Source organism: Monodelphis domestica, chromosome 5, assembly GCF_027887165.1.
Source record: "Monodelphis domestica isolate mMonDom1 chromosome 5, mMonDom1.pri, whole genome shotgun sequence".
Classification (NCBI taxonomy): domain Eukaryota; kingdom Metazoa; phylum Chordata; class Mammalia; order Didelphimorphia; family Didelphidae; genus Monodelphis; species Monodelphis domestica.
In genome coordinates, this window is record NC_077231.1 from 260,477,072 (window position 1) to 260,494,047 (window position 16,976).

Sequence of the window (16,976 nt, forward strand, 5' to 3'; positions counted from 1 at the left end):
AGCTAGGTGGCTGAGTGGAATAGAAAGCTATGTCTAGAGAAAAGAGGTCCTGGGTTCAAATTTAGCCTCAGACACTTCCTAGTTGTTTGATCTGGGTACCTTGTCCTTATTCTTCTTCTGCCTTGGAACCAGTATTTAATAGTGAGTCTAAGATGGAAGGTAAAGGTTTAGTTTTTAAAAAAAGAACTATACAAAAAGAGAATATGTTGATCCAGGAGGTAGTGAGTTCTCCATTCCACCACTCCCTACATGAACATTTGTCTGATATATTAAAAAGGGGATCTTTGTTCAGTTATGGGTTGACTGTATTGGAAGACTTCTGAGAAATATTTCAGTTTTTAGATTCTGTACTCCATGGTACTATCACGTTGGTGGAGATTCCTTAATCATACAGAAAGGGGGACCTTGATTATTTATCAGATCTGTTTGTATTGTTGCTTTGTCCTTAACTTTCAAACTACTGATAAAGGCATTCAAGATCCTTTAGAATCTGGCACTATTCTCCCTTATCACCCTTAAAATACTACCCCCATCCAGGCTATCTACACTCCAGCTGAACTGGACCACACTTATCTTAACCTACATCCATCTCCTATTACTTAGCCCAGTGCCCTATATTAAATTGTTGTTCAGTCATTTCGATCATGTCCAACTTTCTGTGACCCCATTTGAAGTTTTCTTGACAGAGATCCTAGAGAAGTTTGCCATTTCCTTCTCCAGATAATTTTACAGATAAGTAATCTGAAATAAATAGGGTTGAGTGACTTACCCAGGGTCACACAGTGAATTATAATTTTTTAACTGTAGTAAATTCATTTGTTTCATCTTTCCAGTTTTTTGTAACTCTATCTCTATGTATCTTTTATTAGTCCTGTATGCAGCTAGTTTTGTCATTTGTGTTTATTTTTTATGATCTCTTTGTCCTGAGATCTCTAGTCAGGATACCAGTTCCTTGAGAATTGCAGGTTTCGAGAGAGATGGTTAAGGTTCAAGAAAATAAGAGTTGCTTGGGGGCTACTTGATACTTCAAGTAAGTAGCAGAAGGACTATTAAAGAGGAAATCAATCCATATATTCTAATACCAGCTGAGTACAAGCTAGAACAGAATTATCAGAAACCCTAAAAATGGCCTCAGGTAGAAGAAAAATATGCAGGCAATTACATTGAAAAAGTAGAGATTAAAGCAGTTAAGTTAGTGACAGGATATTTAATTATACTTAGGAATGTTTTCCTTTTTGATCCTTGATGAACTTGGGATATATCAGAGATTGTAAGTATCACAGAACCACAGACACCATGTGGTCCAGCCCCTACCTATGGAAGTAAATTACTTTTACAACACCCTTTACATATAAGAATAAAGCTCCTCCTTCCTACCTGAAAACCTTTCATGATGAATAATTCAGCACCTTCCAAGGTGACTAATTTCATTTGGGAAATCTTAGTTATTTATAAAGTTTTCCTTATACCAAGTTTCCCAAAAGTCTTAGTGAAGTTTTAACCCTTTATGGAACTGTAATCTAACATCCTTTAATTTCTACCAATTGAACTTCTTCCGCCCTTGGATACAGCTAAAACCTATCTGATCCTGCTTTCAAAGGAAAATCCTTGAAATATCTAAAGACAGTGACAAATTCCCATTGGTCGCCAAAACCAAGGTTTCCTTTTAGAGGGCTAAATATTTTCATCTCCTTTATGTGATTATCAGGTAGAATGATATGGTATCTTTTACCATCCTGGTCACCCTTCTCTGGACACACTTCAACTTACAAACTTAGCATTTAGAGCTAACTACAATACTTTGATGCTCTCTGACCAAGACAGAGTATAATGAAAGGTTGGAGGATGAAGGGATTTTTAGTTACTCAGTCATGGTATTAGCCTGGCATTCTTTTTTTTGGCAGTCACATCACACTCTTGATTAAAGCTAAAATACACTGACTCAGTTTTACCTCATGTCCACATACAAACTACTTTTTTCCATGAACTATAGTTATTCTATATTGTACTTAACCAGCTTTTTAAACCATAATGTAGGACTTTATCAGTAACTCAGCATTATATATTTTACTCAGATAGAATTATCATTAAGTCTCATAAATATCATTAACTCAGTATTATATAATTAATAGATTTGGCCCATTGTTCCAATATGGCTAGATCTTTGTGGATTCTAGAATTATTTATAGCTTCCAACGTCTTGACATCTGAAAATCTGCTAAGAATTCTACCTCTGTCTCTATAAAGATAACTGTTAAAAATTTGAACAACACAGGGGCAAGCAAAAAGCCCTGTGATGTTCTATTAGAGACCTTCCACTGGGTTGACATCAGAATATTACTACCTATTTTTTGAGTCTGGTCAGTCTACCATTTTGATTTTTACCTAACTGTCCCATATTTCAAAACTTAAGAATATTTTGAAAGACTTTTAGATGTACTATATCTTAAGATATTTCATCCATCAGTCTAGTCTCTCTCAAAAGAGAAAATGGGATCAATTTAATATGGCTTTTAAAATATACTTATATTTTGTCTTTATATTACAATAATTTCAACCCCCCACCTGTCCTGATGTGTGATAAAGAAAAATAATTAGGCAAAAACATCTGATAAAGGGATAGCATGACTAAATCTTTGTATGGATTATTCTGTCCTAGTTGACTTCTAACCTTTGTGTCATGAGGAGGGAGGCAAATCCCTTATCTGGTTCCTGGAACCTTTATTGGATTTCTAGTTACTTTGAATTCAGCTCACTTTTATTTTGTTGTGATCACTATAAATATTGCTCTCTTGATTTTGCTGATTTTGTCCTGGATCAGCACATACAAATCTTCCCATTAGAAGTCTCTGATTCCCTCATTCATTATGACTTGTTTTATTTTAAATAAATTTGTATTGATGACTTTTTTGTATCACCCCAGTATTCCTCTCCAAGTCCTTTCTAGAAAGTCATCCCGTATAACAAATAATGTTTTTAAAAGAAAACAAAAGAAAAGGGAAAGAGAAAATATCATAATCAATATATCCCCAAAAGTCTGAAACTATGTGCGGTGTACAACACTTACAGATCTCCTTCCTCTGTTAAGGACTAAGGAGAAAGTGTCTTCTGATATCTTTTTTTTTCCAACTCATGCTCATTCTTAATAATTTTCAATATTCATTTTTTATTTTTCCCCTTGTTGTCAGTAGTCATGAGTATGTGTGTGTGTGTGTGTGTGTGTGTGTGTGTGTGTGTGTAGGTTCTTCTTACCTCACTACATCAGTTCATGTAGATCTTTCCATGTTTCTCTGATTTAATCACATCCATGATAGCACAGCAATATATTGTTACATTCACATGCCACCCTTTGTTTAACCATTGCTCAATTGATGGACATCTACTTTGGTTTCTGGGTCTTTGCTATCACAAAAAAAAAAAACTTTTTTCTAAGTATATTGGTGTGCATAGGGACTTTCTTTTTATCATCTTGAATTGTTCTAAATGTACATATACTGCCCCATAATTATCACCTGCCCTATCCAACCACCTGGTGGTCCTGGTAGGAACTGGGCCCAATGACTGGGTCTATGTAGAAAGGAGTCCACAAGCCCTCTAGGAAGGACAATGAGCTGAAAGGCTTTTGATGGTGACCATCATCAGAGATGCAAACACTGGGTTTTAAACCATTGAAACAACCATATATCCAAGTCTGAGGTGGGGGCTTGTTGATAAATCCAAAGTGGACAACTATCAAGAGATCCAGATATAGTCTGAGGGACCACAGTCGACAGCTCATTCATAAAGCAGAAGCGTGTGTTCCCAACAGTGTTAATGTGGTACGTGGGTGTGAGATGGAAGAGATTCAGGAAACCAAAGAGACAAAGTGATGGGAAAATGAATCAAATCCAGAGCACTGAGGCAAAGTGCTTGGTCAACAGCTGAACTGTATTCTGCCTACTTAAATTAGTGTTTGAGGAACTAACTGTTCTTCCATAGCTTCCAAAAACATATACATGTACAAAGGTATGCACCTACTTGTATGGAATATATATAAATATATGCATGTTTGGAAAATGTGTGTATTTCTATATTTATGTGTATGTATTTATACATGTGTATATGTAAAATAGCCATTGTTCCTCACAATCACTTTATGAGGTGAATATTATTTTTACATTATTGTACTCCTTTTACAGACGAGGAAACTGAAAATGAGAAGTTATCTGATTCACCCAGAATCAAGCAGCATATAAGTCTCAGGAAAGATCTGAATTTCTGACTCTGAGTCTAGTGAACCATTGTGCTCAGTTATTATGTGTGATATTGATACACTTCTTCATTCTTCCAAATATGAGGCAAGTACAGGGTTACCAGTGGATATTTGGGGCCAGCCCAGGCATACGTATCCACATGGCAAAGACCTAGGCAGATGTTGATATGACCCAAGAGCAAACTAGCAAGAGCAAATGACCCATTGGAAACTTTGAACTCTTGTTCTCACATACCACACTGGATTTAATGACTCTGCCCTTATTGTTTCTCTTCGTATCTCCTTGTTAGTAGTTGATTTCATATTTCTTAGATTTTTATTGATGTTTTTGCTTCTTTTTCCATTCTACCTTTCCTGAGCTTAGATTACCCTCAATGAGTTAGTAAATTGAGCTCAGATAATACCTCATGTCTTCCCTTTCTTAAAAATCCTAAAATTACCGGTATTCTTTTTCCAGAAATCAATGTAAAAGTCATGAGTCTGTAGTTAGAGCAGTCTACTTTTTTACTCTTTTGTACACTCCAGACAGTGCTCACACATTTCCAATGCTATAGCACTTGCATTCTCTACAATTTCTCAGATTACTGACAATGTCCAGCAATGACATCCACAAGGGCTTTTAGTTCCCTAGTAGGATGGAACTCTTCTGAGTTCACTGACTTGAATTCATTGAGACATTCCTTTGCCTTTTCACATTATTTATACTAGATTACAGTTCCTTCTTAGTAATTTTTGGTTTATCCTCTTAAGTCTAAAGATCAATCTCCTTGGTGATGAAAACAGAAGAAAAATAAGCATTGAATCATTGTCATCCCTGTTTCATACATTATTACCTTACTGCCCCCCCCCAACAGCAATTCTATCCCTTCCTTCTTCCTCCTTTTTTGCCCTAGCCCATATTGCTTTTTTAAGCCCTTTGGGTTTCCTTAGCATTTGTTACAAATTTGACTCATTTTAGATGTTAGCCTTGACACCCACAGCCTATGCTACTTTTATTTAATATTCATTTAGTTGTCCTTAATTCAATTCCTTTACGTGTTCTAAGCTTGTCAGCATGTCCCTTTGGCTATCATTTGTATCTAAGATATAAATATATCTCTTTTCTTCCACATTACAATCATTTAGCTGAGATTCTCCTATTCACTTGAGCTGTCTTTTCCCTTTAAGACTACACACACACACACACACACACACACACACACACACACACACACACACACACACACACACACACCCCACACTATGGAATACTGTATATCTTTTATTTTAATGTTAAGAAACCAGTTCCTTTTGTCTGAAGTTCCTTCACTCCCCCGTCTTCTTTTATGAATTTTCACATGTTCATCTGCTCCCAGTTTCTAATAATTTCTACTTGGGCAACTAGTTCTTTCTCATTTGACACTTTTCTATCTCCTGAAATGATCAGTAGAGATAAATCAGGGTGCTCTAGCTTCAGCAGAGAAAGATCTCTGAGAAATGGCTAAATAGTTGGAACCCCAGAGTCACAATGTCCTGCCCACTTTAGTCTTGAGTTAGGAACTGAAAATTGATTTCTTCTATCTGACAAGGTGGTCTCTAGCATACTAGTACCACATTATCACTTCTGTTTTTCTTTTCTTTCTTCTTTATACAAATGTTATCCACCATCCTTTCCCCTCTACCTCATGGATTTCCACACGACTTCTTGATCTATAATGCAACTCTCCTGACCCATTTCATTTGCTCCATTGATCAGAGCTATCTGATCCATGAACAAGTGAAACCTTTCCATTATCATCTAAGTTGGATTACATAAAGTTACACTGATACCATAGGAGGCATTGTGACATCCTCAAACAAGTTTTGAATTTGTAATCAGAAAATATGGATTTGAACTCCAGTTCTTCTATTCATTGCCAAGATTAAGTTATATCTCCCTATCAAACTATTCATTTGTAAAATTAGGGATTTGGATTAGATGACCTCTGAGGGCTCTTCTAGTCCTAAAGCTATGGTCCCGTGTACTACTTAAGCTTTGGTCATATGATAGAGTTTCATAAATATTCTTTTTTCCCCTTTTGAATCTTGCTTAACTTTCTTTGGTTTTATTTCTTCCCTTTTTTGTTTTGTTTTTAGTGGTGATTAGAGGAAGGAAAAAGAAACTTTTTGAGACCCAGGTATTGAGCAGTGGCAGATAATATTTGCATAAATGAAAATAAAAACCAGTGCTGGCTTTTTACATGTCCTAAGAGGATATTAATAAATGCTAAAAAAAAAGAAGATAGGGAGAGGAGAAAGCCCAATTAACTGGTTCCATTTAATTAGAAGCCAATTAGTTTGGCCATTAAGGTACCACATAACAAAGTGATTAGTCCCTTTTTAAGAAATATTTTAAAAAGCATTTGATATGGTATAAACATGGTAAATGAATTAAAGTCTAAAATTGAGTTGGGGAAAAGCAGCAAGTTAACCAATCATTAGAAACTGAGACCTTGAGAACCTGCTGGTGTGTTTGGATTTAAAGCAAGCCCCTCTCACTCTGGAAATGAGTTGTGATTTAGAGAATGCTGCTTTTGTTTGTTTTGATTTGCGTTTTCCTTTCTAGATCCATAAAGGGACAGGATATTTACTTTGTCTTGGTCCTGTTTTTCCTAAATCTTTATCTGAGTGTACAGTCCAGTACATGAAAAATGACCACTCCTAGTGGTTCATTATGATATTATTTGTATGTGCTTTGTTCAGTATCTAGAGATGTTACCTATGTAGATCAGTGATTTCTAAATTGTCGTCTAAGAATGCCTTTTGACATATGACTGAATTTCAGTGATTTTTTTTAACATTTCACTAAGTCTATATTATTTTTTCTGATTTTTATGCCTATATCTTCTCTTCCCCTAAGACTCTTGAGTTGTGTCCTGTGTCCTTCCCTCTCCCACCAATTAGAACATAGAGGTAGACCTAGAAGAGATTTTAGAAATTATTTTATCCAACCATCTTATTTTAAAGATGAAGAAATTGAGGCTCATTAGAAGTCAGTTGACTTGTCCAAAGTCACACAAATCATAGTGGGAAAGCTGAAATTTAAACCCATTTTTTCAAATTTTATTTTATTTTATATAGTTTTATATAAAATATATATTAAAAAATAAAAAAAAATATATAAAAGTTTTATACTTTTCTCCTGTTTCTTTGGGGCGAGGTGGGGGGCATCCTCCCCTGGCTCACTCCCCTATTTGCCACCCTTCTCCCAAGCTATCCCAGCTTCAAGAAAGAGGGTGTCTAGAGACAGGGCAAGAGCCATCCTGTCCCTTTTCCCTCCATTGGAGCAAATAAGATCATGTAAGGGCTTTGGCCCTTCAGTTTCTCCCCACCACTCAGTAACCTCTGGATTCCCAAACAAGGTCAGTGTACTAAACCCCCTTTAGACCTGCACAGCCAGCTTGGGTTGTGTACAAAGGCTCATACCCATCTTCTTTTCTCTTAACTATAATTTTCAGCCCTACCTTAAGCCTCAATTCCCACTCCCAAAAGAGCCCACAGTAGTAAGTTTTAAGGACGAGTTTTGTTGTTCAATCAGGTCTGACTCTTTGTGACCCCATGGACCTTATGTCCATGAGCTTTTCTTAGCACAAATAATGGAGTGATTCACCATTTCCTTCTCCAGGGTGTCCCCATTTTACAGATGAGGAACTAGGGCAAATGAGGATTAAGTGATTTGCTCAGGGTCATATAGCTAATAGGTGTCAAATTTGAACTCAGATCTTCCTTACTCCACCCAACATTCAATCCACTGAGCGACCTAACTACTTAAGGGTGAGCTAAAAGGCTTCCATCTTTCCTTCAAACCAAAAAGAAAATCAATCGTTCCTTCTCTGAGGTTACCTTCTTCTACTTTATGTATTTTACACGTTTATTTCATATTATCTCTCCCATTAAGAATGTAAACTCCTCAAAGAAAGAGACTCTTCTTGTGTCTTCTTACCTTTATTTTTTTGCCCCCAGAACTTAATAAAGTGCCTGGCATGTGAGAACTACTTAACAATGCTTCTTCACTGATAGCTCCAAAGTGGAATTAGGATACTTCCACAGCTCTTTCTCTCCAATTTAGTCTATGTCTGTTCCTTTCCTCACTTTCCCCTGCCACCTCATACTGCATCATTTCACAAGCTCAAAAGCAGGGATTATTAACCTTTTTTGTACAATGAGCCCCTGTAGTGTGGTAACCTGGAGAGGCTTGTAGATCCCCTTCTTATAATTATGTTTTTAAATGCACAAAATAAAATGCATGAAATTACAAAGGAAATAAATTATAGTGAAATATACTTATTGTTTTTTAAGGGAAAAGGACCCATTTGTACAAAAGTATTTACAGCAGCTCTTTTTGTGGTGGCAAAGAATTGGAAATTAAAGGGATATCCATCACTTGGGAAATGACTGAACAAGTCATGGTATATGATTGTAATGGAATACTATTTTTCTATAAGAAATGACAAGCAAGATGATTTTTTAAAAATCTAGAAAAACTTACATGAACTGATACAAAGTGAAGTGAGCAGAACCAGGAGAACATTGTACACAGTGACAGCAATATTGTACAATGATCAACTATGAATGATATATTATTCTTAGTAATACACTGATTCAATAAAATTCCAAAGGGCTCTAGATGAAAAAATACCATCCACCTCCAAAGGAAAAAAAAATGATAGTCTCATTGCTGATTAAAGCATACTATTTTTCACTCTTTTCATTTTTAATCTACATTTTCTTTGACAACACACCTAATAATTTTGCATAATTTCTCATTTATAACTATATTAAATTACTTATCATCTTAGAGAAAAGGCAGGGGAGGGAGAGGAATGTAGATTTGGGAACTCAAAATTTATTTTAAATGTTAGTTTTTACATTTAATTGGGGGGAAAGAAAATGTTATTTAAATATATATATTATCAATTTTTAAAAAATTTAGACAGGGCAAAAATCTATCACTGGAGTCCTTGGAGAGGTCTAGTGATTTCTGGTTAAAAATCTATATTCTATAGGATAATATTCAGATGCACTGTATAAAAAGGAAGAGACTTGTCTTATCCCCATGAAAAATACTATAGTTCAACAAACATTAAAATCCTTCTACATTTCAAGAACTATGCTAAAAGATAGGGATACATACAAATAAGAAAAAGACAGTTCCTGCCCTCTAGGAGTTTACAATCCACTGGAGGAAGATAATACACAAAAGGAAGATGAAAAGAGAGGGTCACCAATGGGTACCTAGCAAAGCTGAAACCAAGCAACAAAGATAGAAAATGAAGAGTTGGGAGTGGGGGTGGATAAGAAATTTTGAGGTTTACACTAGGTAGTACAGTGGATAGAGCACCAGGTCGGGAGGATCCAGATTCAAATCTGGCCTTGGACCCTTCCTAGCTATGCAACTCTAGTCAAGTTACTTAACTCCAGTTGCTTAGCTCTTGCCATTCTTCTGTCTTAGATTTGATACTAAGGCAGAAGGTGTAAAGATTATAAAATTTTAAAAAAGGAAAAAGAGAAAGAAAAAATAAAATGAAGATTTCCCTCAAAAGTTCTGAATCCTCATTAAAGGAACTTTGGGAGAGAGTTGATTGCTCCTCCCTCCAACCCCTCCTTTCAGAGGGGAAAGTCAACTTAAGGAAATGGAAGTTGTTGAGTAGCAAAATCTAAATCAATCTACATGGTGATGAGATTTCAGGTGCTGAGCTTTACCTGGGGGGAGGCATGGTAAATCATGGAGTCAAATGGAGCTCAACGGTGGAAAATGAGGCTTTCTTCCTCTTTAGAACTATAGAACAGTATGAATCCACTCTTTCGGTTCTTTGATGATTCATCATTAACTGAAGATCAAACAACCAAAAAAATGGCGTTTTGAAGTTTTCTTATTCATTTAAATTTTTTTTCTCCTTTTCTTTTTTAAAAGAATGACCAATCAATGGGTGATATGCAGATAATCGGAGGAGATGACCTTTCTCAACTAGCTGGCAAGGTATGCCCATTCAACTTGTCTCATTGAATACTGATGTTATGGGAAAGTCAATAATGTTTATTGCAATAAATTTCAAACACCTTAGGTTTGTTTGTTTGTTTTTTTGTTTGTTTGTTTTTTAAATCCATTTCATGAATGATATGGAACTAGGATTTGAGTGGTAATATATGTATAACCCAGTGAAATTGCTCATCGACTCTGGGAGGGGGGAGAAAAGAGAAGAGGGAGACAAAAATCATGTAACCATGGAAAATTTTTTTAAATTAAGAGAAATTCATTTCAAACAAATGGAGATGTGAAAGCATATAAGAATGTCTTTTATAATGCCTGAAGATGGTGACCTTTGACTCTGAACTTTTTTTTATCTTCATTCAAACATCTTGATGTTTAGAATACTTTTTGTTCATCTAATCTAATCTAGGGATTAGATTTAGAGCTGCAAGGTCTTTTGAGATCTTCTGGTCCAATATCTCTAGTTGATTGATAAAGAATAGAAGTAAAATGAGTTGCCCAAGGACACACTGTTGCAGAAACAGTATTTTAATCTAGGGCCTCTGATTTTAATTCTAACTAAAAGTGAAAGGAAAACATTTCCCTTTATTCTCATCTACTCTCTCTGTGTCAGCACCTGGGTATTTTGATGATAGCTACCATAGGAATGTTCAGATACATGGAAACCATTTGAAGGATTTAATATATTTATTATTTATATATGATAATATTTATAATATAGATTAACTATATAGTCATCATAATATATTAATATAGTTTAATAAATGATCCTCTGAGCAAAATTCAATTCTACATAGGGTTGTGATGCTATAAGAAAAGTTCTTAGTTCTTCTTCCTCTTGGGTGGCTAGATGGCCCAGTGGATAGAGAGCTGGACCTGGAGCCAAGAAAACTCATCTTCCTGAATTCAAATCTGACCTTCAGACACTTCCTAGCTGTATAAACCTGGGCAAGTCACTTAACTATGTCTGCCTCTGTTTCCTCATCTGTAAAATGAACCAGAGGAAATAACAAGTCAAGTCAGGATCTCTGCCAAGAAAACCCCAAATGGGAGCTCCCAAAGGTTTGAACCTGATTGAAAAATGACTGAAGATAAAAACAAGAATGGAAAATAAATGATCAACCCTAGAAGTATAAAAGAAGATATCTTTAAAATTAAGAAAAAGTAGAGAACCTTCTAAATAAAAACTAGAGAACTTCTCAAACTCAGGAGTTAGTTTGATTTAATAAATTTCACATAATTTATATTCTAGCAAAACCATGGATTCAAAGGAATTGGATGAGTTTACAAAAATATAAAATACCAAAATTAGTAATGGAAGAAATGAAGGCTTAAACACCCAATCTCAGAGAAAAGAAGTTGAATAAGCCAAATTGGGGTACAGATCATTAACAAATGGATTTACAAGAGAATTCAACAAAAATAAGTAATTCATACCTGTGCTATAATTTTTTTTTTCAAAATAGACACAGAAGATATTTTATCAAACTCTTTCTGGGACCAAATACAACCTTGATTCCAAACCAGGAAGAGACTGAGCAGAGAACTGTAGATAATGGAAGGAAGGAAGGAAGGAAGGAAGGAAGGAAGGAAGGAAGGAAGGAAGGAAGGAAGGAAGGAAGGAAGGAAGGAAGGAAGGAAGGAAGGAAAGAAGGAAGGAAGGAAAGAAGGAAGGAAGGAAGGAAGGAAGGAAGGAAGGAAGGAAGGAAGGAAGGAAGGAAGGAAGGAAGGAAGGAAGGAAGGAAGGAAGGAAGAAAGAAAGAAAGAAAGAAAGAAAGAAAGAAAGAAAGAAAGAAAGAAAGAAAGAAAGAAAGAAAGAAAGAAAGAAAGAAAGAAAGAAAGAAAGAAAGAAAGAAAGAAAGAAAGAAAGAAAGAAAGAAAGAAAGAAAGAAAGAAAGAAAGAAAGAAAGAAAGAAAGAAAGAAAGAAAGAAAGAAAGAAAGAAAGAAATGATTGAGGAACTCTTTCCACTGCCTTGTTGACAGGGGTGGATGGGAGTATCCTCCAGCCAATTCTCTTTCCCCTTTTTCCTTAAAACAAACAAACAAACAAAGAAAAAAAACAGATGTGTATGAGGTGGGATGGGCTATGCCAACCATAAGATCATGGGAGAACCACCCCCAGTCTGGAAATAAAGTCCCAAACTTGGTCCCTTTCATTTCATATGCCTCGTAATAAGTGAAAAGGCTGTTTTGATTCCAGCATAAATATACAAACAGGAAGGAAGAATTGTTCCATAAAGCAGATGGTCTCTGAGGAATGTGACCTGTAATGCTAGCTTGCTGTGAACGAAAGCAATGCAGTCTTTGTTTGTTGGAGCCTGGGCTGACTTCTACCTTGTCGTCATTATCCCCGAACAACTTCAGCTTTCTAAGCGAAATGGATCGGGCTAGAACACAAGGATTCATCTTCCATTTTTGTGGTTTTTCCTATTACGCAACAAGAGCTTGGATGGGGAAAAGGAGTAGCAGCCACATTGAATATTTTGAAACTGCAGAATAATATTCGAGTAACAGCAAGAGTCTTGATTGAAAACAGCCTGGTCTTTCTTCCTTGCTCCCCCAAATGAATGAACTAGGCAGCATAGCATGTGGGACGGAGAACAGGATCTGGAGTCCCAGAACATAGGTTCAAGGGCTGGCTCTGCCGCTGCCTGGCTCAGTGACCTTGGGCGAATCAGCGTCCTCAGCCCTGTTTTCCTCCAGCCTTGGAAAAGATCCTCTCTAAAGCCATTCCTATCTCTAGAGCTGGAATCCAAAACAGAAGGAGGACCAAATGCCTCCGTGACTCTCCTGTCATAAATGAGGCTTAATTTTTTAATTAAAAATTGCATTAATCAGTCAATCAATCAGCAAGCCCCGATGAAGCCTCTGCCTTGAGATCTCATTTTGAGACCTCATGAACAATCTTTAGCAACAGTTTTGACATATTGATCATTATAAATACTCACAATTGCGCACTTTTAGGGGTTTTCCCTCCCTGGGGTGCGAAAGCTGCTCATTTCGACATTTTTTAATGGTTCCTATGTGCGTGCTAACTGACAGGATAACAACCAAAGATTTCCAGTTTTTAAACCCACGAAAGACAGTTTTATGGTGCTAGAAACAACAGCATATAAAGTAAAGACTTCAAATTTAGTGCACTAGATTATCTTTAGGACTGCGCATTAATTCTGTAATGTTCTCGGTATAAAAAATAAAAATAGACTATTCGTTACAGAAAATTGGTGAAAGTCTTACAACTGAGCCTGTAGGCAAATTGCTTAGCGAAATGTAATCACCATAAACACTAAAAACGAAAAACTATTTATAATGGAAGTTCTTTCAGATGTAAAAAAAAAAAGGCAAAACTTTAATGAAGCAGTCTGAGCCTTCAAATAACTTCTGTTGTTAATGTGATTAAATTACTGGGTCGCTATTCATAACTTCATAGGTTTTATACCAGGAAGGAACCTAAAAGATCATCTAGTCCAACCACCCTCATTTTGCAGATGAGGAAACTAAGATCATTAAGTTTTTGCACTAGTAGATTAATACTTTTTCATTTGTTTATTTGGGGGTTTTGTTTTGACAGGTGAGAGAATTTGTCTATAAATGTTATAATAGACTTCCTTCTACATTCAAGGTGAGGGGTTAGACATGTGGACTTGAAAATCAAATGAATTTGTAAAAAAGTTATTGCATCAATATACTGATGCTTTATTAATAATACCTAACATTATATAGTGCTTTAAAGTTTGCCAAGTCCTCTATCACTATTATCTCACAACTTCCCTAGGAGGAAGGTGCTATTGTTACCCCCCCCCTTGATTTTATTAGGGTTATTTAAGTATTTTATTTCTTATTAAAATGAAAAGTTTATGTTTTATTATGAAGATATTTTATTTTACCAATTGCATGTAATAAATTTTCACATAAATTTTCTTAAGTCTCCTTCCTTGGAGCTGGTAAGCAATTTGATCTGGGTTATCCATGTATTATCATGCAAAACATATTGTTCATTTTTGTAACAGAATAATGATATAAAACCAAAACCCAATTAACAATTGGAAAAATCACGTGCTTCGATTTGTATTCTGACTCTAAACTGAGACAAAGAGGTTAGATGACTTTGTGCAGGTCACACAGCAGGGAAGTATCTGAGGTCATATTTGGACTGGGATCTCGACTCTAGGTTCAGTGCTCTATCTACTACACCACCCAGCTGCCTCATTATCAGACAAGCTCTTAACCTCTTTCATCTTCACTTTCTATCTGTAAAATGGGCTTAATGATACTCAGATAACCTTAAAGGGATATGCAAATGCTAATTAGTTTATTATATTCCTCTCAGTACTTGCCCAATTGCCCAATAAACTAGAAGTTCCTGGTGGGCAAGAACTACTTCTTTTGTCTTTGTTATTCCTGGCACCTAGCTCAATACCTAGCAAATTAACCTGAGTATCTTTATCATCAAGTCACTTTCCCTCCCTGAATCTCCATTTCCTCTTCTGTAAAATGGGAGAACTGGAGGAGGTGATCTCAAAGACCCTTTGAGATTTAAATTTAATGATCCAATAAAAATTATTGTTTCACTCTCATTTCTACTAGCAGGATGTCACATTTAAAAAAAATAGTTTTTCTTATCAAAACACACCCAGAAAATCCCTTTTAAAAAATACTAGAGGACCTAGTCACAGGGGCAGTCATTAAAATTACTAAAGCCTTCTGTCCCCATTACCTCTATCCTACCACTGCCTCCACAATCATAGTTGCCCTAGCCATTGGCATATCTAACCCAGACTAGAACCAGAGGGGGAAAGTCTTTATTACTTCTTAGTTGTTGCTGAGACATTTTTCAGTCATGTCCAACTCTTTGTGACTCCTTTTGGGGTTTTCTTGGCAAAGATGCTAGGATGGTTTGCCATTTCCTTCTCCAGATCATTTTACATATGAGGAAACTTAGGCAAACAGGGTAAGTGACTTGCCCAGGGTCACACAGCTACCAAGTGTCTAAGGTCAAATTTGAACTCAAGAAGATAATTGTTCCTGGTCCCAGTTCCCAGCACGCTATCCACTATGCCTGGAAGTACAATATCTGTGTACCCAGTAGCAGTACCTCTGTATGTCAAAGAAAAGCCAATGTAGATATCAGTTCATGACTAATAAGTCAAATCAAGCTATTGTTTAGGTGCTTGATACAAGGCAGGAGCATGCACTATACCAGCCAATCAACCAATCAACCCTCCTCAGTCCCAGACATCATCTTAACAAGTCAGCAAGCATTTGTTAAGCATTTACTAAAAAGCAGAAACAATCCTTGCCCTCTGGGAGCTCAAATGATAATGGTGGAGACAATATTCAAATAACCCTGCACAAATACCATATTCTTGAGGTGAACTAAAGATAATCTCAGAACCTAGGCATGGAGAGAAAACTGGGAAGGCTTCTTTCAGAAGGTGGGATTTGAGTGGAAACTTGGAGGAAGCTAAACATCAAAACAAGGAAGGAGAATATTCCAGACCTGAGATAGGACAAGAGAAAACCCATATATAAATACCTGCTGTCGTAGCAGTCATCAGAGTGTTCCCAATGAGGAGATAATTTACAGAACTCCAGTGGCACTGGCTTTATGATGGCCACTCCAGGAGCCAAGTCCTCCATCTCTCATTTCCAGACATTCTCTCTGGCTCTTCCTCATGTCTGGAATATTCTCCCTCCTCTACTCTATTGACTTCTCTAACTTCCTTTCATTCCCAACTAAAATCTCACCTTCTACAGAAAGTCTTCCCTAACCCCTTTTCACTCTGGTGCTAATCATTTTCTATTTATCCTGTCTAGAGATAGATAGATAGATAGATAGATAGATAGATAGATAGATAGATAGATAGATAGATAGATATTTGTTGCACGTTGTCTCCCCTGTTAGATTGTAAGGTTCTTGAGGGCAGAGATTGTGTTTTGTCTGGTTTTGTATCCCCAGCCCTTAGCACTGTGCCTGGCACATAGAAGGCACATCATAAATGTCAATGGATTGAACTCCCTAAATCTTAATTTCATTCTCACATCTTTTCCAAAGATCCATTTCCTCAAGCTATTTTTCACATCCTCTCCACATGTGTAAGTCCTCTAAAGTAAGATGCCAAACCTTATTTACCCAGCCACCTGGGTAAATTCCTCTGATACCCTGGAGGACACCCCCCCCCCCCCCCCGTTGTTTTGATTTTTAAGAGAAAGAGTTCCACGATTCACCGTGATAGAGCATTCCCAGGAAAATGTTGATGCTAAAACGACAGGTTTTCCTGAGAGAACAGCATGAGATCATTGAAGGAGCTGAGCTGTTTCCCAAATGCATAGCATGTAATGTAATAATGTAATGGCATGATCTGTAATTATGTTGAAGAAGGGGATACTGAAAGCTTTTTAAAGGAAAAATCAATAGAATTTTGTTGTTGATTGGATTTGAGGGAGACTGAACCGAAGATGTTAAAAATAATCCCATATTCTTATTCAATGGGGATAAAAAATGTCCAAGAAATAGCTCACAGGTATCACTTTTCCATCCTGTGGAAATGAGGACATCATCTGGAAGGAAGATCCGTGACAGAGGTAGCATGGAAACAACTGGCTCAGACGCATGGAAGAAAGGAAGAAACCAACTTCACAAATAAGACTTCTGAATCAATATAAGTGGCTAGAAGAACTCATTCAAACGAATAGAGAGAAGAGGAAAAGAC

General features: G+C 36.5%; 1 protein-coding gene across 2 annotated transcripts in view; it reads left to right on the forward strand.

Annotated features, from left to right (window-relative positions):
• The window catches only part of PRTFDC1 (phosphoribosyl transferase domain containing 1), a 104,043-nt gene that overhangs the window by 72,333 nt on the left and 14,734 nt on the right, over positions 1 to 16,976 (forward strand). For both annotated transcript variants that reach the window (XM_007504863.3, XM_056800091.1), the window contains exon 4: positions 10,185 to 10,250. In XM_007504863.3, coding sequence (XP_007504925.1) covers positions 10,185 to 10,250 — 66 coding nt within the window. The remainder of the gene's footprint in view (positions 1 to 10,184; positions 10,251 to 16,976) is intronic.